The 24,932-nt window shown below is 42.3% G+C and overlaps 1 protein-coding gene across 4 annotated transcripts in view; it reads right to left on the reverse strand.

Annotated features, from left to right (window-relative positions):
* Window positions 1–14,383: 14,383 nt before the first annotated feature.
* Window positions 14,384–24,932, reverse strand: part of DCLK1 (doublecortin like kinase 1) — a 351,269-nt gene continuing 340,720 nt past the window's right edge. For all 4 annotated transcript variants that reach the window (XM_054446408.2, XM_054446409.2, XM_054446411.2 and 1 more), the window contains one exon: window positions 14,384–17,735. In XM_054446408.2, coding sequence (XP_054302383.1) covers window positions 17,571–17,735 — 165 coding nt within the window. In that variant the 3' untranslated portion in view covers window positions 14,384–17,570. The remainder of the gene's footprint in view (window positions 17,736–24,932) is intronic.

The following is a 24,932-nucleotide window of genomic DNA, read 5'->3' on the forward strand; positions in this document are numbered from 1 at the left end:
CAGGAGCCTTCAGAATGAAGACCCGGCCCCCCATTGGGATGCAGAGGCTTATATACCATCTTGAGATTCCAGAAAGAATGTGAGCTCAGAGCATAGCCAAAAACAGGTTATGGTGGTAAATCATGTAGTGGCAAGGCTGGTTATGGGAAGGGGAGAAGAGGAGGCTAGGCTAGAAAAGGTGATCTTGTTATGTAGATGAAACCTCACAGGTAGCAGCTCTCAGAGAGAGTATATGGTAAATGTTTCTTTTGGGTCTTTAGAGGTGTCAGACTCAGTTAATCTGTCCTAGATCTGGACAATGGAAGGCCTGGTTGCATTAATGGAGATTCTCTACAGATGCAGATTTCCCCCACAATAGCTGGTTTTGAAGGGCCACTTCAGATTACTCTCCCTGTGGCAGCCATCTCAAAATATGTCCAAAAATTATATTATGGGGTATAGTTTGATTTCCTTCAGTAACTTCTGATTACTTAAGACATAAAGGTAAACCACTGCTCAGCCTGTGAGGCCGACCTAGCCTGCCTTCCTCTAGGGTTTCTCACACCATGCTTTCTCCACACTGGCCAGATGTCAGTCCCTTGGGCTGGCCTCACTCTCTTTCACCACCAAAGCTTTGCACAAGTTGTCCCCCAGATACTCTTTTCTTTCTTCTTTGCCTAGTTAACTCCTACTCATCCTTCTAATCTCAGCTCAAGGCTCACCTCCTCTTAGAAGCCTTTCCTGAGCTCCCTATCTCCACTAAATTTCCATCACACCCTCTCATAGTACCCTTATTTCTCCTTTTTAATACCCTCATAGCTGAACTTTTATTTGTGCCCTTACTTGATTAATGTTTATCTACCTCTAGATTGCAAACTTCAGAAGGTAGGAGGATTTATTTGATTCTCTGTTGCATACACAGCCCATAGCAAGATGCTTGGCGCATTGCGGGTGTTTCATATTTGTTGAATGAATGAATGAACAAATGCCATACTAAGATGTTTGCAGTTTATCCCTCGGGCTTTATTGAAAGAATGTAAGCAGAAAATAGATTATGTAAGTTTAGACAAGAAAGCTCAGTCAACTGTTTTGAGACAGGATGGGCAGAGGTTGGAAACGGACCAGTTTGACACCTGTCACAATAGCACAGTTGAGAAAGAATGAGCACCCAGCCAAAGTAGTCCCAGTGAGGCTGAAGAGTAGAGTGGAAGTGATCATGATTAGAAGGTAGGACAGATAGAACTTAGTGACTCTGTGAGGTGGTGAAACTGCCTTTGCAAAGATTATAACACCCTTTCCCCAAATAAGCCCTCTTCTTGGCTGGGAACTAGACTGCTTTTGTAGGACTAACAAATTTGCCGCAAGATTAGAAATTATGGTTTAGGAGTCATGCAGCTAGAGGCCACAAAGTTCTAAACCTCCCCAATTGTTCCTAGGGATAACATCACTATTGGAAAACCTAAGATTGGGGCTCGAGTTATTTTTTCAGGCCTTGCACTCAATAGATCAGCTAGTGTCACCCAGATCAATAAACCGACTCATCTGATCTTATGGTCCCCACCCAGGAGCTGACTCAGCTCAAGAGGGCAGCTTCGACTCCCTATGGTTTCATCTCCAACCTGACCAGTTAGCACCCCCCACTTTTCAAACCCCTATGCACCAAATTATCCTTAAAAACCCAAATCCCAGAATTTTCGAGGAGACTGGTTTGAGTAATAACAAAACTCCAGTTTCCGGTACAGCTGGGTCTGCATGAATTAAACTCTCTATTGTAATTGCCCTGTCTGAATATCTTGATAAATCAGCTGGGGCTATGCAGCAGGCAAGAAGAACCTGTTGGGAGGTTTACAGTGGCTGCCAGGATGGAGGGAAGTACACCAATGAATCCAGGGTACGTAGAGACAGAACAGCTTTGTGGCAAGAGAGACTGCGCTCAGTTTGAGACTCGATGAATTTGAGGCTCCTGGGAGACACCCTGCGGAAGATGTCTAATGGACAGTCTTACATTTTCAGCCCTTTTCACAGGTTTTTTCTCTGCCTAGTAACAAAGGCTAGGTTTATTCTTCTTTTAACCCTTTTCCCATTTAGAAAAAAAAGTGCAGCTCGCTGCCAGCACTCATTTAATTTTATAATAAACATGCCCTTTGAGGCTGAAGCAAATCGGACTGATTTTTAAGGTGAAAACAAAACATAAAAATTGTTCTTGGAGTTATTGCTACACAGAACTAACATCAGAACTGCCTGAATCATCAGAAACACGTATTTCAGAAAAATCAGATTCGTCAAATGAATCTTTGGCCAACAACTGTTCGAGAACGATGTGAACAGCATGTGTAGAAATGCTACGTTTTCTAGGATTTGACATTTTCAGTGATCGAGAATTACTATATTTTGTAAATGGAAATACCACTACTGGAAACAGAATGCTATAGATAGGATGATGTCTTTTGTTTCCAAAGTTGATATACCAGAGAGATGCAAAAATAATAATAAAGTGAGATTTCATGGCAAAGTTATCTTGTGGTAAATGCTGCAGCCACAAGTGCTGTCCGTGAATATTCTCAGGGAAAACGGGAAAAGGGCTAAAAGCAAAACATTTCTTGGAACCTTATTCCTTTACTCCTCTTCTTAACAAATTGTCTTTGAAAGGGCAGACAGCACATGCTCTGTCTGCATCTGTTTAACTCCTGTTCACTCCTCTATTCCCCATTCTCTTGGCATCACTGAAACTGCCTTTAATAAGGAGCCCAGAAGCCATATCTAGTGCACCCCCAGAGACTGAATATACAAAAGGACAATGTCCAGACCATATATAAAAATAGAACTTTGATCCACAACCTGCAGCAACCTGCCCAGGAAATCAACCCCTTATTTACAAAAAAACAGTCTAGGAAGCCAGCTTGCTATATAAGTCAGACTTGCAGAAGCCAGATAGCTATCTTTAGTGACAATCCAGTGAAATAACTTTTATACCTGCTGGCCACAAATGGCCAGGACTTAATTAATGACTGAAATAATTGGCAATTGGCATCTTCCCAATTTTTTTCTCCTGCTCTCGACTTAGAACCAAACAGAGAAAGCCAAATATGCTCCAACCAATCACACAGGATGCCCCACTTCCGATTAGCCTGACTACAGCTTCCTCATGCCAAAAGTCACCAATCAGGGTACACCCAAGCCTTCCATTTTTTCTACTCTAAGGTGTTTCCGATCCTCTGTCTGTCTCTGAGTCTCTGCCAAAACGCAAGTGATGGTGGCTGACTCCCTTACTACAGCAAACTCGGAAGAAATAGCCTTTGCCTTTCTCATTTAGTTGATCTTCATTTATTCCCACAACCCTCCACTTCTTATCAAAATCACTCAGCTGCACTTAACACTACTAATCATGCCCTCCTTGAAATTGTCTCTTCCCTCAGCTCCTGAGACCCCAATTCTGATTCACTGTCATTTGTGTGTATGACATCTTTGCGTTCTTCAGGGTCTCTTTCTCTGTCAGGGGTATCCAGGGTTCCTTCCTCAGCCTTCTTCTCTACTCCCGTTCATGTCTCCTTGGGTAATGGCATCCACTCTTTCTCAACCACCACTGTTATACTTATCCCCTAAATCACTGTGTCCAGCCCAGACTTGTTCCTATCGACTGTCTCCTCCCCGAGGCTCCACAAACACCTAAACTCAACATACTCAAAGTCAATTCCTCCTACCCCAACACATACACACACATAAACATGGTGCACCCTTCCCTTCCCACCTCTGCTGGTCATACCATACCCACCATATCACCCAAGTAAAATTATTAATTTGTTCTGATTGATTTGGCCTCTTAAATATTTCCTTGGTGCATTTCCTCTTCTTCATCTCTATTTCCACTGTCCACTTTAGGATGTCACTATCTCTTCCCAAAATATTACAAAAGTCTCCTAACTGATTTTCAACTTGCCAGGCTTGTCTCCTTTCAAACAGCCTTGCATTCTCTTCACAGAGTCATCGTTTCAAAATATCCATCTGAGCATGTCATGCCTTGCCTACAACCCTCTTCATTATTTAATATAACATACAAGTCCCCACAATGTTCTCATCAGCCATGTTTCCTGTCATACAAGACTTTGAACTTGATGCTTTAAGCAGATACATCACACTGTTTAGACTCCTGAGGCTGTGCAAATCGTGAGCATGTCCCTGGGTGGTATCAAAGCACCAATGATATTCTCACTTGTATCCTCATTGGTGACCTGTGGTCTTAGCTTGGCGTCCCTAGAGAATGTTTATGGCCAGCCGCTTGATCTCTGTAAGGAGGTCTCTGCTCAGGTGGCTAGCTGCCAGGAGGACCACGCTGGACTGAATTAGTTATGATTTGCAAGCTTCCGAATTCTCTTTGTTGGAAGCCCTAGTTTATACTTGGCTTGCAGGTGTGGCTGAAACCAAATGAAGGACTATCTAGGGCTTCCCAAAAGAAGGGGAATTTCAAACTCTTGCCCTCAGAATTTTTCATCTTCTGCACAAATGAAGTCTCTGCTTATACTTACAGATGTGGTCCTTTCCCTCCCATTACCCCACTGATGTATCCACATCAACAGATAAGGGGTGCAGCAGGGTCTCTGCTCTCCACAGGCGGGCGAGAGCCTTCCCAGCAGACATTTACTGTCAGCCAAACCAGCAGGAAGAAAGAAAGTCAATATCAGAGGGCAACTGGCTGATTGTTAAAGCTGGGCCTCGTGTGGGAGAAAGATAATGGTCTGGTGATTTCACACGTAAACATTTTTAAGATGCCGATAGCCAGCAGGCAGCCTTTCACATCAGATATCTCTGAAGGGCATCAGCATTTGGGGGAAGGCTGGGAGACAAGAAACTCCCCCCTTCAACTAGAAAATATCGTAACTTTTATTGAAGAAAGGAACGCCGCATTCTCCAAGTGCCAGACCGTGCCTTCCTGATTTACAGCAGGACTTTGGAGGCTGACTACTCAAATATAAAGTTATCCCAGCTGCCTTCCTGCTTGTGTGGAATGATGAAGTGGAAGGCAATAGAGGAGAGTAAATAGAGCTCTAGGAGGCCAGTGCTGGCCGGGAAAGAGGTCCCAAGTTACAGCCAACCATTAAGACTGACACTGTGGGAGAGGGTGATGGTTATGAGGACAGAAGATGGCAGACGCCGAGGAACAGGGAGGCTGCCCACATTGGCGGGCTGGCTGCAGGTTGTGATGATGCTGGCTCACACCAACACACATATGTGCACGCACACACACCTGTGCACATCACACACACGTACATACGCACCTACACACACACACCTACACTCACCCACACCTACACACACACACATCTACACACATACACATCTACACTCATACACACCTATACACACACACACCTACATACATTCACACCTACACTCATATCCACAGCTACACACACACATACATACACACCTACACACACCTACACATATACACACCTACACTCATACACACACCTACACACACGTAAATACACACCTACACTCATACACACCTACACACACCTACATTCATACACACCTACACTCATACACACACCTACACACATACACACCTACACATACATACACACCTACACTCATACACACCTACACACACCTACATTCATACACACCTACACTCAGCTACACACACCTACACACATACACACCTACACACACATACATACACACCTACACTCATACACACCTACACACACCTACATTCATACACACCTACACTCATACAGCTACACACACCTACACACACCTACACACCTACACACACACCTACACATATACACACCTACACTCATACATACACCTACACACATATACATACACACCTACACTCCTACACACCTACATACACCACACACCTACATTAATACACACCTACACACACCCACACACATACACACCTACACTCATACACCTACACACACATACATACACACCTACACTCATACACACCTACACACACCTACACACACACTCTACACGCCTACACTAATACACACCACACACCCACATACATACACACCTACACTCATACACACCTATACACACCCCCTACACACCTACACACATACACACCACACACCTATACACACTCCCTACATACCTACACACCTACACTCATACACACCTATACACACACCCCTACACACATACACACCTACACACATACCTACACACACACACCCCTACACTCACACATACCTATACACAATACACCCTTACACACACATACATCCCTACACACATACACACATACCCACACCTACTCTCATACATACCTACACACATACACTACACACCTACACACACCTACATGCACACCTACACACATGCACACCTACACCGTTACACACCTATACACACATACACACCTACACACACCTACACATACACACCTACACACACCTACACATACACACCTATACACACCTACATACGACTCACATATCGATACACATACACAAACACACCTACACACATACAAACCTATAACACACATACATACTTACACACATACAAACCTGCACACATATATGCATACACACCTATATACGCACACCTACACACATACACACCTACACACATACATACACACCTACACTCATACACACCTATATACACATACACTTTTACACACCTACACACACACATACATACCTACCTACACTCATACACACATAAACCCCTACACACCTATACACATGCCTACACACATACACACACCTACACATACACACCTACACTCATACACACCTATACTCACACTCCTACACACCTACACGCATACACACCTACTCATACATACACACCTACACTCATACACACCTATACACACATATACCCCTACACACCTACACACACACAAACATACACACACACATACATACACGTGTACTTTCCGGATAACAAGGTAGTGACTCGACTGGAAACTCTAGCAATGGCGCTGTGAGCTGCTGCCGTGCGGTGGGAAATTTGGAAACACAGGAGCAGAGCGGTGCAGGGTCTGAGCTCCAAAGCTTCTCTCAGGCATCCTTGGGACCCGCAGGACAGTGAAGAGCAAACAGCCCGCCTGCCAGCTGTGCTCTGACTTCCTCCAGATGGTGTCTGGTCCTCTCATAGGGGCCTGTGATCCCTCCTGCGAAAATTCACTTTGAGGATCATTCCCAAATTCCAGACTTGAAGAGGCACAGAGGTGGCCAAGGCCAGAGTTTGCCCAGAGGCCAGTTTGGATTTAGGGCCACATTAAGGCGAGGTGAGACCTTGAGTGCTTATGATGGAGAAGCCGCATGGATTTCAAGCAGTGGATGTGCCTCTGGGGAGGACAGCAGGTTAAGGCCAGGGACTGAACTTGGACTGCCAGTGGTTTACCTGGCTGTTTTTGCTAAAACACAGCTGAGTGGAACTATGCGCTGGGAGGAGGCAGGTGCCAGCAGTTAGGGCCTGGCTTGGCCCAGTGAGACCCTGGCCTCTCTTTCACCTGGAAAGTTCCTGTCCATTAGAGCAAGCCCTGCTGACAGGTTGGGGACAGAGCTGAGTTGGACAATCCTGAGTGTGACTAATGGGAGTGATTACTTAGGCGCAAGGGCAGCCACTGTCCCTGGACTCTGGTTTTAGGAGGGGCCATAGAAGCTCTGATCCACCGATCTTGAAGACAGCTAAAGCCCAACAGTGAACAGACATCTCTCTGGCAGCTGGATCATCCAGGGCCAGAGCTCTCGGCTGTCCCCACCCTTCTGAAGGCATCTGTGGGCACTGGGGAGACTCAGGTTACATAGGTGCTCCTTGTTTCTCTCCCCTTGCTGGGTTTTCATCTGATGAAACATATTGAGAGAGGAATGCTGTGTTGTAAGAAGACCCTGAGAGGTGACAGGATTAAGCCACACAATACCTCTCAGCAAGAGTTTTGCAGAAAAGCATAATGAAGTGTGGGCATTTCAGGAGAAGCCGCAAAACCACAAGGCAGAAGTCCTTTGAGCAAATCAGCAGACAAATATGTTAGGATGAGGCTTCCCTTCCATCCTGAGGGAACATTTTCAGTTTTCCAATTTAAGAAACCAAAGTGAACTGTTACCTTCCTCTATAAAGTAAGGAGAAACAATAGGAGCTTTTCATGAAGCAAAAAAAAAAAAAGAGGCTTGCTCAGAAAGATAGCACTTAGAAAATGTTATTTAAAAATGGAACACCTGAGACAGTAGGAACAGAGGAGACCATGTCAAGAGAAGAAATTGCAAATGTCTGGGTTGGTTTGGACTTGGATTTACTTGTTGAAAATGAAAGGATATTTCATATTCTGAACGATGAGCCAGCCACGCTGACAAGTTCATTGCTTAATCAGAGGAATCCAGCAAATTAATAGGTAATTCTGATGGAATAACAAAACCTCTTTCGGGTGGACCATAAATTATCGCCCTGCTGTAAGGGAAAGGTGACAATGTGGATTTGTCCAGGAAGAAGGAGGGAGAGAAATATTTTCAGGGTCAGTGGATTTCTCTCTCCTCTCTGTCTCTCTCTCTTCTCAGAACAACATAGGAGAGAACAAGGTTTTCCCCATGAGTGACGAGCTAATAAGCTTTGTGAGCAGGAGGTTCTATGCATTAGGAAAGGATTAACCCATGGCTAGCTCCTTTGTTTGCACAAGGAGGTGGCCCTCTGCTATTGCTGTGAAGGAGCAATTGGAATCCACAGTATTTCAGAAGGGCCTGGGGTCTCTAATGCTCCCTCAAGAGCCATCCTCTCAGCCCTACTTCCTCCTTAGCTAGCTCTGGGACCTGGCATTCGGCACCATTTCATTTTTACAGCTGCTTACCCCATCCTGAGCACATTTGCACAGCAAGGAGATGGGCCAGTTCCCTGGGCTCTACCCTGGCCTGGTTAGGGCTGACTTGAAGCCTCCATCTCGCCGATTCTGAGCGCCTCTGTGTTCTCTGTGTTTGCACCGATTGTTCCCATGGGTTGGAATATCTTCCTCCTCTTTCTCTTGGCTAATTCCTGCTAATCTCTCAGGCCCTCTCTTAGGGACACTTTCTTCAGAAAGCCTCTGATTGTCCATGGCAGTTAGATGACCTTTCAAAGTGATCCCACGTGTCTGTCTTGGGCGTTCCTCCTTCACAACCCTGGTCATGCTGGACGGCAACTCTCTACTTCTTTCTCACACAGGCCTGTGAGTGTGGGAGAGGCAGTGGTTAGGGCTTTTGTTGTGTGACCCCCAGATCCAGCAGAGGGTTGGGGGCAGATGATAGGAACTTGCTGGAGGTGGGAGCAGAAGACTCGCCTACGTGACAGATGGTGGGGAAGGCGTTGAGAGGTGTGTCGGGGAGGGCTTCCCCAGGCTAAAATTCCTTTTAGTAGTACAGGTTCGGCGTATGTCCTTCCAGGTGGTGGAGAATAGGTTCTCCAGGAGGATTTTGAAAGTCCAGGAAAGAATGGACAATGGTGTGTGAAAATTAGAAGATTCTTGGGAAAGGCTCCGCCTCCTGCTTCCAACAAGAACGCACGGGTGGAGCCATTGATGACATCTTATGATAATAAGACACTCACCTTGTCACAGGGGGACTGTGCTCCTGGATGGAAAATGTGGAGGAGACCAAGACCCATGTCAAACTCATACCAAAATGTGTTCCACGATTCCCACACAGCATCTCCCAGGACTGGTTTTGAGGAACACACTTTGGGAGACATTGATATTTCCTTTCCTTTTAAACTTTCCAAATGATACCTCGGTTTTAAGACTGTGGAAACTTTGGTCTCTTCAGCCTTTATTTCTTCCTTTCCACCTTTGCTCTCTTCCTCCCTCCCTCCTTGGCTTCTCGCTCTTTCTTTCTCTTTCCTTCCTCCCTCTTTCTTTTCTTCTTTCTTTCCTTTCCTTTTTCTTTCTTTCTTTCCTTATTTCTTTTTCTTTCTTTCTTTCCTTTCTTTTTCTTTCCTTCTCTTTCTTTATTTCTTTCTTTTCCTTTCTTTCTCTTTCTTCTTTCTTTTTCTTTTTCTTTCTCTCCTTCCTTCCTTCCTTCCCCCTTCCTTCTTTCTCTTTCTTTCTTTTTCTTTCCTCTCTCTCTCTTTCTTTTTCCTTCTAGGGGTTTACTAAGGGTGACATTTGAATTGTTGTAATAGAGTGGGCCACAAGTGTATTTGCATGTGACTGATGGCTGGCTTGCAAGCAGCCTGCACGGTCTCCACATGCTGAGAGCCAGTCTCAGGCTGGTAGTGATGCTGTGCCCCTGACAAACTGGTGTTCTGCCATCTGTGAGTGATTAATCGGTCACCCCACCCTATGAACATCCAGGGTAAAAGATTTCTCACTAGATGGAAATTCTTAAGAACAAGAATTGTTCTTGTTTATCTCAGCCTCCACAGTACATCACCCATCGTAGGTCCTTGTTAACGCTTGCTGGGTTAATGGACATAGTGCAATATTAGTGCATGACAAGAGGTAAAATCTCACAGTAATTAAAGATGGCAGAGAGGACTCAGGAAAGCCTTCCAGCTCAGATCCCAGGAGTCAAGCCAAGAGTACCATGGGGTGCATGTACCATTGAACAGGCAGATGGTAGACACACATCCTCAAGTTAGAGACTGGAAGATGCCATACATGCAAGGTCTTGCTACATGTGGGTGTGTACATCAGCTGAACCCCGGACTAAGAGTCTCAGAATAAATGGCAAACCTTCCAGCTTGAGATATATTTTCCTGTCTTTAAAGTCTTCTGATCCATAGTGAAAATAAACATAGAGAATGAAGTTTCCCTTTTCTAAGCTCAAATGAAGGGCCTTCCATGTTGTTGGCACTCACTCAAGAAACATTTAAATGAATGATTTGGAAGTGCAGGCAAGCTGGCCGGGACATCTGTCACTGTGCTGATGGCCAGCATGGATTTGGTCGGTCCAGCTGGCTGGGTGTGGCTTCTTGTCTTCCCCTGGTGCTCCTCCTGCAGCTTGGTGGGGGGCGGGGGAGGGGGGCGGCTACCTTCTAAGGACGAGCACAGCTTTTCTTCCATTTAGGAGATGTTATAAGAGCATTTCCAGGATGCTCCTATACCTGTTTTGTGTTTGTTACCCAGTTTCTTCCATTTCCAGGACTGCCTTCCCTGTACATGAGTGCCACCTTGCCCACTACCCATCCAAATGGCCAGGAGTTGTGGAAGGTCCTTCTTTCCCAGTTCCCATATGTGGCAGTGTTATCATCTCCAATCCCAGACTTGTGCTTGAGGCTTTCACACCAAGGCCCAGGTTTTTGATGGCAGGTTTTTGGCAGAGCTGCCGGCCTCGTAAAACAAGGTAATGGTCTTTAGGAAGTAATCACTTTAGCTATTGTTTCCCAGCAGTTGCCAGAGAGTCTAGAAAGGACCCAGTGACTTCACGACAGTACAGCAAAAGGGAGAACAGCAGCTGCAGCAGCAGCCTGTGGATGGCAGGGAAGGTGACTGCTAATTTTACAAGCACTTGGAGATATTCTGGCACCTTCATAGGACACCAGGGAACCTGCAGTCACTTTTGCTGGCTGACTTTTCAATCTCCTAGCATTGAAAAGCTCAACAGGAAAGAACTTAAATCCATTGTACAGTTTTGCAATTTTCTCTAAGGCCAATATTACACACGGAATGCCTAATTGGAAATTGCTACAAAAGTGGCAGCTAATTACAGGTTGGTGGATAAAACGACACCCTTCTCTGGAGAGCCTGTGCACGTAGGTTGAAGGATAAAATAGGGCTGAATGGTATTTGATTTATTTGTATTTATCCAAGTCAGTGGCCCAGGCAGGAACGTAATATAAGAAAAGGGACATTTTTGAAATAGCTGTTTTTGAATTATGCTCATGGAATTCACACTGTGCTATGGAGGACATGTGGGAAAGCTACACTCTGACCGCATGACTAATTTTTAAAGCCTTGCATAGAGAGAATTCCCCCTAAGAACACAGCTGGGCTATTCCTTCGTGAACTGAATGTGTCAATTATGAATTGAACTAAGATGAAATTTTACTCCAATATGGCAAATGAACCGAGGAGTGTACCCTTCAGCTAAGGTATTATGTAGTAGTTCATACACGAAGTACTATTATTTTATTAACTTTAAGAACATGTTTTACATAAAAACAGGCAACATCAAAAAAGCTCAGTTGATAAATGAACATAATATATCACAGATGATTTCATTCCACATTAACCTACATGTATCAGCTTAAACTGAAGGATTAGGGGGAAAAATTGGATCTCATTCCACCTTTAATTAAGGACACAAATTGTTGGAAAGTTATTTCATTAGGATTCTGAAAATCAAAGATTAACCTATGCCATCTGATCCATGCAGCAAGTGATAAATTCAGTATTTTCAAAAGAAATATTGAATTTTTCTCTTGAGTCAAATTGAAACCTTTCAGAAACTTGTTTAAATGTGTCAGGTCCCTACCCACCTTTTTAGTATGTATGAGCAAAATACTATTTAATTTCACACTCAACTAATCCTTTAATAATTTTCTTTCAGCTAGAATGAAAAAGGCTAGTATTAATTTCCTAATACAATTTTTTTCAAAAGTTATCGAGGATATGACTATAACCCTGGACCAGTTCCAATTTCTTTTTATTTTTTCTGAGAATACACCAAAGATTAATGTCAATGGCAAGTGAGAAATTGTCCCTAGGGAACTATTCAAGTACTTTTTCTTACTACATTTGATTGGACTGGAATGAACTGACATTATAGCATCTTTATCATCACCTTTAAAATTCTATTTTCTCTTAGTAGCAACAGTGAAGACTTTACAACTATTACTTACTTTAAATTAATAAAGTATATCACAGACAAAATATACAATTTTACATTAAAGCAACATTAAGGGTCTCAATTTCGTTGAACAGAAACAAATGCTGAAGAAATTTACAGGTATGATTTAATTTTAGAGAGTGATCTTCCTTTAGGGACCAAAATGAAACTAGATCTCTCATTTGTCTGTATGGGCAAGATATGGTAAACCTCATGATCAAAACACATGCCAGTTAGAAACTTGATCACAGAAATGATGCTCAGTGTTGAAACCCAACAATAAACAAACAAACAAAAACCCCCACTCTAACCAGAGGCATTTAAGCCTCTCCACTGAATTTCCTGTTTCCCACCAGTTTACGACCCTTAATGTTACTGGATGAATGGTTGCATATTTGAGATGATTAAAAATAAAAGACTGGCTTAAAAGCACCTCCTCCTCTAGTGTGTAATTACATACAAACTAAAGATTCCTTCTGACGTCCTAGGAACCCCATTTGTTACTGTTTCATGTGTAAGCACCATTGAACCAATTTTTAAAGCACATTTGCAGTTATCAAATGTTTAGTGTGTCCTCAAGTTTCATTGATTTGCTTGCCTTTAAGCAAGAAAAGAGTAAAGTGTATTATTTTCCCCTGCTTCTTATCATATCTGAATTGTCGAAAAATGTTAATTTTGGAAGTGCTTTTAATCACTATTTTCCCCAACAGACTAGAATGGCTCCATGAAATTTGACAATTAAGTAAGGAAATCTTTATCCCCAAAAGAAGCACGTATCTTACCCTCTAAACTGCATGCAAAGTAAGGGTCTGTGTGAGAGTATTTTCCCCAAACTCCTAATGGACATGGCAGACAATATGTAGAAAAATCTGAGTTTTGAACTGACCAACTTCAAGTCTTTTAAAATCCTTGGGCAAAAAAAAAAATATCATGTAGCAGTTAAAAAAATTATTGACTTACAAATTATAGAAAAGATATGTTATCTACAATATACGCCAGGTGACCCATTAAATTTAAAAAACGTGTGTGAATGAGTAAGTACATTAAAACTACCATCTTGGATCTTGGTGCTTTCCAAAATTCTGAAATCACTATTAAGGAGGGACCATACCAGATTTTTTTGTTGTTCTTTTCTTCGGAGAATGGGGAAGAAGTTGGAAAGAGAAGGAAGTAAACCTTCACTCTTTGGTACAGCCCTGTATAGCAAACTTCAGCCTGGGGCACATTTTTATGGTCAAATTAAAAACCTTTGAGAATAGGAGTTTATCATAGAAATGCTGACAGATCCTAACTCACAGAAGGGCTAGGAGCAACACAGTAATATTAAGAAAGCTCTCCCTCAGCACAATTGAGCTTCAGCGCAAGGGATAGAGTTGTCTAATGGACGCCCTTGGCCAGTAAGCAACCATGATTTAATGTGCTTGAGACTTGGTCATATGGGAGCTCTGTGACCCTCTAAGCCAAATTTTCTTTTCTTTTTGTTTTCAACTGAAATATGCCTCAAAGGGTAAAGGATTGCAATTTTAGCCTTCATTCATGGATATATTGCTTTCTTTCAACAATATCTGATGGGCCTGTTAACTGCCACCCATGGGGAGCAGGTTGCAGGAAGGTCTCATTGAACACAAAACACCAAGTGTTTTCAGTAGTTTATTCACATTTTTTTCTCTGCTTATTTTAATATGCACCACGTGTAAGTTAGATGAGGGCTACGGTAAAAACATTTTTGATGACTGAAATCTTACTTTTCCTTCTAACGATCTTGAGCAAATCACATATTCATTGATCATGACGAATAAAATGATTTCTGCTACAATGTTGAGAAAAAATGTGTTCATTAATATGAACACATGTCTACAGAGATGATTTACACGATGCAAGTAATGAAAGAGTTCTTCCTTAACTAGTCTACTATCAAACTGAAAAGATGAATCTTAAAATTCCCTTGAAAATACCATATGGTTGGTCATGTGTCAGTAAAAGAAAGACGGTCCCCATCACCAGGCCACCACCATAAGAGAGCTATATTAAATACTGGGAAAAAATATGGAAACACTTGTGGTGATGATTAAATTGATAATTACATAGATACACTGCCATAATGATACATATTTGTTCTATGATAAGTGAAATCAAAAATAAGATCAATTTGGTTATAGAAATTCCTTAAAGAACACCACCACTTAATTATTTCAAACTTGAACTATCCCAAGAATGTCGAGAAAAAAATTAGAAAGCACTGGCTAAAAGCAAAGCAATCTGGATACACCAATGTAGTCAGCATGCCTTGTGCTTGTCTGTTAACCCTCTGAGTACATCTCTGACATTCAGGATCTTGGTAGCTTAATGTTAGAAAGATTGCATTCCATCTGATTACTCAAGATTTCTACTTGACTGGTCACATTCCACTGTTTATTCAGCATAGATCACTCAAATTCTACAGTGATGTGCTGGGATCCCCATGCTGAATGGGCCCTGCATTCTTCTGAGCTGCCCTTCTGCAGTGTGCTGAGAAACACTCCCTAGCTTCACACGGTCCAGAGTCCCCCTAGACGTCAATGGGAAAAGGCCTGAGCCATGCACCGCAGGCTCAGTACACTAGATGCTGTAGCAATATAGTTAATGCCCACAGAAAAAGCAGTAATTCAGAGAAAGAAAGGAAAATGACAGTCCACTGCAGGTAGGTCTCTGCCCATTGCATTCTTCACACTTTCAGAGTTGAGGCCAGGCTGTAGAGCTACTCCATAGCCTTGGAATAGTGCTTTGCTTTATATTTCTAGAGAAAGCAGTAATTTCCGACTAGTTCAGTGATCCTCATTAATATGGAATCTACCTACACACCAACACTCTTTCTGGTGTTCTGTGCCCCCCCACCCCCACCTCCCCCCCAAAAACAACTCAACTAATTTACTGATTTATGCTACTTTGTGATTTTGTGTGTTATCACTTCCGGATGCTCTAAAAGGGGGGGAAAAAACCTCGATAAACGATATGCTTTTTACATGTCAGGACAACACAGACCACAAAGATGAACCTAAATGTAAAAGAGCAAAAAATTTTGGAGATGGTGTTGCAAAAGTAATGACATGTGATTTAAAAATCCATATTAACGTAGACCATAGTTTCAGGGTTGAAGAGTAAAAATGCAGCAATGAAGATTAATGTGCATTTGAAAATAAAGGACTATAGAAACGTTGTTCACAAATTTTAAGACTCTCAGGTATTAAAGTATATTCAAAACAGAGAACATAGGTACTGTTCAGCCACCAGATGCAAATTTCATGAGATATCCCTCCCTGGTTGTCTCGTGGATCCCAGAGCCCAGCAAACCTTGGGAGCACATTTGAGTTGGGCACCTGCCTCTAAGACACCCCAGGAGAATCCTCTCTGAGCACTGCGGTGATGCACAGAACCTGCGAATCCCCATTCTAAAATGGAATCTGTTCCAGAGGAAACTCAGGCCTGGAGACACTGCACTAGGGAGATAGATATGGTAACAGGAGTGAAAATACAGGTCTCAGACAGGACTTGGCCCAAAGACAGAAAAAAACACTATGACCTCCTGGACAGCTAAAGACAGTGGTATTTAAAAAAAATCATTTTAGGGGATGGAGGTTTTATCCTCAGGGGTATCATCTAGGTCTTTCATCCTGATCTTCCTGGGAGACCATATAGGTAACCTAAAGGTGCACATGGAATTGTCTTGCCAGTGGTTTATTCACTGAAAACTTATTGTTAGAACATTCTGGATTGTGTTCCCAGTGTGCTTTCTCCTCAGCCATCTTGCAAAGCACCTGCCTCCAGTCCCCTTGTGCCCCAGCTCTCCTATGTGTGGATTTCATACTAGATGTAGATTGCACAGTGATGACCACAGTGCGTGGAAAAGCAGGTGAGAAAAATCACAGGATCTTATTCCCTCTTTCTGTTTGAAATTCCAGCCCTGCAGAGCACCGGGCAATTTATTGCTCTTTTCCACCAGTTGTTTCTTTCCGGTAGATGTCTGACACTGAGTAGAGAGACCCTCACTCACCAAGCACAAGACAAGCTGTGGTGACTCCCTGAGAGTCTGCGCTGGCGCTAGCAGCAGCTGATATGGAAGCAGCATTTCTGGGGCGTCATCAGTACATCATGTGGAGACAATTTGGGGGGCACCATCTATTTCCTGGTCAAGCTCTTTGCCACAAACCCAATTCCCTCCACGTGGGATGCAGAACTCACTGCAACTGACAGTCATATCTCTAATGAAAAAAAAATCTGTTTCTGAATAGGATTGTGAAGAAGAAAGAATCGTGCGTGTGTCAAAGTTATAAACCTGCCACGTTCTAAACCCACAGAAAAGGACAAACAAGGTATCATTCTAAATGTCCTTCTTTTCTGGACATTTCAGCATCTAACAACACCCCTTGATCTGCAGTAAAATCAAGAAAAGTGTGTATACATCCAAAGGCCTGAAAAATTCCCCAACAAGAATTTTCAAAAAAATTCTATGCACTCAGAGGGTTAACAAGTGCTATATTACATACTGCAGATCCTAGCTTGACTGATGAAAACATTCATTGCTTCTAAGTTTAAAAAAAAAATTGCAAATTGGCCTTAACCCTTTGAGGACTCTATTAGCAGCAAATTACCATCTTCACAATCACCAAGTGTCATCTCATTCAGTAAAGGGAAACCGCTACAAAGATACCTGAAAACACTTTCAGTTCTGCCATTCAAGCATTGAGCGCTAGATAGATCAGATGAAACTGTTTTACACAAATTTGGGGGAAAAAAAATCTCAGAGTCTCAAAGGGTTAAGCTAGGACTTTGAGTAAAAGGGTCTTATTAAAAGGGCGAGTTGGGGGAGCGAACAGTCTCGGAGGAGCTTGGGGAGTAGTCTTCCGATTCCGAGTTGAGTTCCGGAGGAGCTGGCTGCGCCTTGTACCGGCTCCTCACATCCTGGTTGCGTCTTCGTCGGAAAACCTGCCTCTCCTTATCAAGAGCGGTGGTCTAGCAGGGGCATAAAATGAGAAAGAGGACAATTAGGGCGAGGGAAATGGCAAAACAAACTCTTTCTAGAATTTTCTGAGGTCAGAAAAATACACTGGCCAAGTTCACCTGTCCATCATGGCACACTTTTTGTTGACAGTCACCACTCTCAGGGAGCCCTCTGCTCCCCACAAATCCAGGTCTTTAAGGGACCTGGTCATGACATCTGCAGGCACAGGCAGGATGGATGGTGTACTGAGTTTGACCTTTCCCCACTCCTCCCCAGACTTTTGCTAGCTGCACATTTATTTACCCTTGGTGGCTCCTAGGCTAGCCAGAGGACACTCCCACCTTCTCTGAAAAGGAGTGCCTGAGTCCTGTGTGTAAAAAAGCTCCCTGGGCAACTTCAATTAACATGCAGCTCAGGGTAGCTGCATAATACAGATGAAAGGTGATGAAGTTGTCAGTCAGACATGGAAATGGAGCCACGGCTCATCCTGTTCTTTTAGCACCTCCTCACTCTAAATGATCTTATTATCTGTTGATGAGGGAGTGTGGCTGAATTTCTGGGAAGGATTGGTTTAATTTTAATGAAACCAATGCCTGAAATTGAACACTGCTTTGAATGCAATTAAACCAAGTGGAAACCTTCCCACGGATTTCACTTTACAAAGTTCATTTTCATCGTAGTATTTGGTAATTTATGAAATTGAGATTCAGTTTCGTAGGTATTCCAGCTCCCAGTCTCTATGCCTCAATTTCCTGAGGAGACCTCCGATGATTCCCCAGATATGTTATCTGCCTGTAGCTCTGGATGTTATCATGACATCAGAATGGGGGACAGTATGACTTCATCACAGATTTAATGGGTGTGGGGGGAAAACGGGGTCATTACAGAGAAACCTTACACAGAAAGCAAAAGAGTAGGTATGAGGTCTGAAGAAAAATATAGAACACATATAAAAGTTGAAGGCGCTCTTGTTTGAAAATCCCTCTTTAAAAGGATGTAGCCTGGAGGTTATTCTGCTTTTAAGAGATTACTTTTCCTCTACAGGGATATATGCCACCATTTTTCCTCTTGAAAATTTACTGTTAGCTCCTTCAAAGAACAGAGATAAATTTATAGCCAGCCTGGTTCTGAGAACAAAGTGAAAACTAAGCCCCTCATACAATTGCAGTATAGCATTAGGGCAATCTTAGATCTAAAATAGGCCAATCAAAGTTCCAAAATGAAGTAATAAAGAGATAAAGAGAGGCAGTGTGTAGAACCAGTACAGTAAATGGCTTCGTTAGGCTGAACTGCTCTACTTCAGAAACTATCCACACACTGAATGAACAGTGTTACAAACCAATGAGGAAGATAAACTTCAATAATTCACTTCTTGTCTCACTAGATTGTTAATACAATGATTCAGTAACTGGTCTGTTGAAACATCTACCTTTGATTCTTGTTGAATTTTTAAGGACCCTCATATAGTTCTTAGTCTTATACCTATTGATTTTATGATATTTTCAGTATCATAAACCCAAATTCCTAACTTTATTTAAAACATTGTGAAGTTACAACACATGGTATTTTGCTTTCAAAGCAAACTGAAATGTTCTGTTTGTGTAGAGTTGAATGTTTGTAAAAAAAAAAACAAACAGACGTCTATTTAGTCTGTCTTACATAAAAAGCATTTTGTAGTTAATCCAAAAGTAATATAAACACCTCTTGGCCATAAAAAAATCTTTCTAGTTCTACCTCCTTGAGAGAAAAAAGTCATTGGCATTGGAATGAATTCTGACCTGTGAACAGAGGCAGTCAGATGTGGGGAAGAAAAGCACATCAGGTTTGTGGTCAGGGATTTTGCGACCCACTCTGTCCATTGCTGACCATTCACCCAGGTTTCTCATCTTTTAAATAAGGAGCACCTTTCCACTCTCACAGAGTTGCTATAGGTAGAAATGGATGTGCAAATGCTTTCTAAACAGCCAAGACTCCCAGAAATGTAAGGTGTTCTTTTGTTTACAATTTGATGTAAGACACTGTTTTAAAATCAAGTAACTGCAGGTCATAGAAAAGCAATGTGCACAAAGCTCACATTAGAATTTAACTCAGTACTTTCCCTCCTTCCGTTTCACTGGCACCTTCTTGATATTTACTTCATTTCCCCATTATCCACTCAATACTTCTCACTCTTGGCTGCAGCCACTGAAATACACCATTCTCCACAAATACTGTAATTCAGTTTATGCAGATGCTGGTGGCACTTAATATTGAGCCCATGCTTGGATGGTCCCCTCACCCTCATTTTCACCTTCATTTCTGCAAATTCTTGTAAGAACAATTATATTCTCTTCCTTACTTGTCCTGCCTAGAAAGCCCTTCCCCTGTCCCAGTTGAAGTAGTCAGTTCTGGCCACTCCTACAGATTTCCCTAGTCAGCAGCTTTCTAAATGTTCATAAGTGTAGATAAGGCCTCATGCACAAATGCTCCTGAGCTTTCAGGTGCATGGATCCCCAGGATCCTCATGACATGTATTCTTGGAAATATATCACGGTCATGGGCATGTGTCATGGAATAAGTGGTTCAAGGTTGTCTCTATTGGATTTGCAGCCTCTTAAAAGTTGAATGAGGGTTTATAAAGCATTTTTGTCCAATGCTCTGTCTTTACAGGCAGGGAAACTGAGGCCTAGGCATCTGGAGAGACTTGCCCATGTGCATTGCTAACTAGGAACAGAACTCAGTCTTCTCCTGTGCAAAGCCCAAGCAGTTTCTTCCCATTTACTCTGAAGTTTATTGAAATGATAAATTAAAGTCACTGCACTCCCAGCAGCTCAACCCATCTCTGTTCCCAGCCAGCATGAGCTAGGGAAAGACATTGGCCACAGGTGGTATCAAAGACCAAAAGACAGTGGCTTCTCCACACTGATGATCAGAGAAACTTCTCTTTGTAGAAGCAGATAGGATCCACCATGTACACAATCCCGTGAACACATTCTGAATTTTGATGCTCATAAACTCCTAAGGAGACCTGAGTCTGATGAAAGAGGTGCAGTTTTCCACCCCTCAGGTCCTCATAATATTCTCAAACCAGCATTGAGGATTCCCGACTGACTTGCTCTCAGAGATGTTCCAGAGGGTAGTCTCTGCCTACAGGTCTCTCCTTCTGGGCCCCCGCCCACTCTGCTTAGAGAAAGTATTTTAGGAACTTCTTCCTTCTCTGTTTCCATGACAGTCTAGTACCGTTATCGTTGTTCATCCTGCCTGCACCATAATTGACCCTAATTAACTGTTTTCCCTACCCCTTTGTAGACTCTTTGGAGGAGCAAGTTCAAGCCTTGGATATCGTCTCTGTGTTTTCCACAGTTCACAGCACACAGTAGATATTCTATGAACTTTGTGAAAGATGGGAAAGTATAATGGAGGTGATCTGTTTCTCTCTCTTCAAAAACGTTGTGGCTTCTGAGACATGAGAAAGTACAACGGAGGTGATCTGCTTCTCTCTGGAGCACCCACCTTCCGGTCCATTCTGCACACAGCTGTCAGGTCAATTTCTACAAGGTCCAATTTATTTACAGCTCCTCACAAAGCCCAATTCCTTGTCCCAGCCTTTGCAATGTGCTTCCAATAAAAACTTCCAAGGTGTAGCACCTATTATTACCCAAAATGATCCTATGGCATCAGTAGACCCATTGTCTTTCTTTAGTGGACAATTGATTTTCAAGCACAGCATCTGTTTACTCTGCCTATGGTTAACTATACCTTAATTTCCCTTTGGATACCTCCTCACTCCCACATTCCATGATTCTGATGAAGTTGACCCTACTCCTATCTCTGGGAGTAGGGTTGGGGTGGGCTTGTGACTCAGGAGTAAGCCTGAGTTTACTGCATTCCCCAATACCCATGAATGGCCCAAGATGGGCACCCGACCCCATCAATAGGACACGGTAAGACTTTTGCTGGAACTTCATATTTGTAATGAATCCCAATTTTGAGAGACTGGCAGGCCTGGAGCTGCTTCTCCCATCCTGGGTACCATGTGAAGTCCAACACTAAAGCCAACACGGGGAGGCAGGGTTGGAGGATGTCAAGAAACCAAGCATTAACTGAGTGCTGGATCCATCCATCACTGAACTCAGACTCAACCTGTGAACCTTTCAGGCTATGTAAAAGAATACATTTCCTTTTTTGCTTAAGCCAGTTTGGTTTTGGTTTTCTTCACTTGCCATAAAAACAGTCCAAACTGATATATCTCTGAATGTACTTTAATCATTCTCACATCTACCTCTTGGTTCAAGGTACTTGCCAACATGAAATTACCTCTCTTTCTCTCTCTGCCCACTCAAATTTATGTATTTATTTATTTATTTTTATTTTTTCAGAGTCTCACTCTTGTTGCCCAGGCTGGAGTGCAGTGGCACAATCTTGGCTCACTGCAAATGCCGCCTCCCGGGTTCAAGTGATTCTCCTGCCTCAGCCTCCCAAGTAGCTGGGATTATAGGCACCCACCACCACACCCGGCTAATTTTTGTATTTTCAGTAGAGACGGGGTTTCACCATGTTGGCCTGGCTGGTCTCAAACTCCTGACCTCAGGTTCCACCTGCCTCGGCCTCCCAAAGTGCTGGGATTACAGGTGTGAGCCACTACGCCTGGCCAATTTATTTATTCTTGAAGACTTGATCAAATTTTACCAGCTGTACCATATTTTTTCTTTCTAAACTCCTTAGGCAAGAATTGTTTTGGCCAAACTTTTGGGAATTAATTGCACACTGACCTTCTATTATTTTTTTCTTCGCATATTCCCCAAATACCTTGCCAACTACTCTATGGTAGAATTTGAAACTTCTTTGCATTTTCCAGATGATTAGTAGACTGTGGCACACATATTAAGTGTGTATTAAATATTTCTTAATTAATACAGCATTATTTTAGGGGACTATATACTTTCTGAATAATAACAATAGCAAAAAATAGACTTCAAAGCAACTCTAACACAAAGAAGAAGTAAAAAGTATTGAGTCAATATTTAAGACTATAACTTATGTTTCAAATATGACCAAATTCTTATGTCAGATAAAGTTAAAATTCTCTTATGAATTTACTCATCCTACAAACATTTACTGTGGTCTAATTTCTTATCATACTAAACACTGTCATGTATGATGTTTAGAAGTTTATGCCTACAAAATTAACTTGACTCTAAAATATATGCAATTCATCTTTTCCAATTGAATTTTGTAGCCCATATATGCAGTTTGGGACAGACGAAGTTACCAAGGAAATAGCACTGTAGGCTAATATATAATTTTTACAAGGTATAGTCATAAAACATGTAATCCAATTGAAAATTTCTTCCCCGCCCCTGAAAAAAAAAAAGCATTTGAAACATAATTTGTTCCTCTGAAATCCTGCATCACAACTTCAGAATCTGAGCCCTTCCAACCATTTCTAAAAGGCAGCTTTACTATTTTTTTAGGCGGCGGGGGGGGTCCTCAAGAGTCAACTTGATTTTGTGTGTGTGTGTGTGGCTAGCTTTACTCTTTATCAATCACAAAAAAATCCCCAGACATCAAGCCAATAGGGTCTCTTCGGAACGCCTATTTTTGTAAATTAAGTATGTCCTCAGATACAGGCTTGAGGCTCCATGAACACTTAAGAGTTCCTAACAGATTTATTATTTTATTAGTTATTTTGTTCACAGTTTGTAGCTTTGTTGGAACCTACATGAATAGGCTTGCAGTAGAATTCCCAAATGTTTCCTTAGTAAGTTACCACTTCATTGAGAGATCCTAAGAGACTCTGAAGAGTGCATTATCACATTTTGGTGCTAATTATCACAGGTTAGAGGTAAGCAAGAAATCTCTTGAGATTCTGGAGTTGACCAGTGGTAACCAAGGATGCAGCTCTAACCTAGTTACTTCAAATATGTGCACGATAGCGACTGCCATGCTGTGTACTGGGTGAGAGCTGAGTAATGATGGCCTGGGGGAAGCTGGTAAAGAAAGAACACATGGTTGATTAAATAAAATGGTATAGAGAAATGGACTAATATAAACCTGTCCTACCCAGAAGAAACACTGCATATTCCTACCACAAACTGTAAGCCCTGGCTTATCACAAAGCCCTTAGCAGATGCTAGATCAAGTGTGAAAGCAGAGGAATGGTAAAATAATGCCAGCTATCTCAGCAACTCAGGTGGCTGCACATGTGGTAGCTGAAAATCTTAGGGAAATCCATCCCCATCATGTTGGTGCCTGCCGTAACACCAGGCATACATAAATAAAAGACAGTGCTTGCCTATTTTCAGATTTATTCCCATAAAGGATACATCTACTGAATTTGGCCAGTGGCCTCTTCTGTTACAATGAAATGACAGTATCCTCCACATGTGCTCAGATAGTTTAAATCCTTTGTTCTGACATTAAATTGGGAAAATCAGTATAAAGACATATGAACCACCCATCTGGTATGTCTGTAACATTAAAGGAAAAACATAGCATAGAAGAGGAAGGTCAGGAATAATCAAGAACATGAATTGAAGCATTAGCTGAGATTCTGCCAGTCTGAGTCACCCCACGTCTAATGCTTGTCTTGTCTGGTAGCTTAAGTTTAATCCCGTTGGAAGCAGCAGTAGGTGGAAGTCAGGAGAATTAGCTTTTTGTCCTAGTTCAGCTAATTATGTGACCTTGGACATGTTTTCTAACCACATCGAGCCCCAATTTCCAGGTCCATAGACTGAAAGAGGGTTATTGTGCATGATCCCTAGGGAAACTTTCACCTATGAAATCCTATGAATATGCTTAATATCACCATCAATCTACTTAATGGGTTATGTTTTTCTCTTAGCAAACAATAGGCCTTACAGTCTATGGACCAAACATATTTCTGTTCCGCAATGCTTGCAGGATTCACAAGAGATGTACTCATTTTCATTGTGAGGCAATGTTTTCTGTCATGGCAGTAATTATTGGATTTAAGTAACTGCATTTTTCACAGGCAAACGTTGACTGCTTTTCCTTTTTTGCTTTTCTTAATTTATTGCTAGCCATCACATATAGTCTTCATTTCATTAATAAAAGAACATTATTGTGCATTTTGCCTTTTAGCCCATCCATTATTCATACTACCTAGGAGACTGAACTGGGGATGCAGCTGCTGGGACATTAATCTCAGGAACCCTTTCTTTTGCTTACCCTCACTCTGTGGGGACTACATTACGATTTGCATGTCA

This window comes from Pongo pygmaeus, chromosome 14 (assembly GCF_028885625.2).
Source record: "Pongo pygmaeus isolate AG05252 chromosome 14, NHGRI_mPonPyg2-v2.0_pri, whole genome shotgun sequence".
Classification (NCBI taxonomy): Eukaryota; Metazoa; Chordata; class Mammalia; order Primates; family Hominidae; genus Pongo; species Pongo pygmaeus.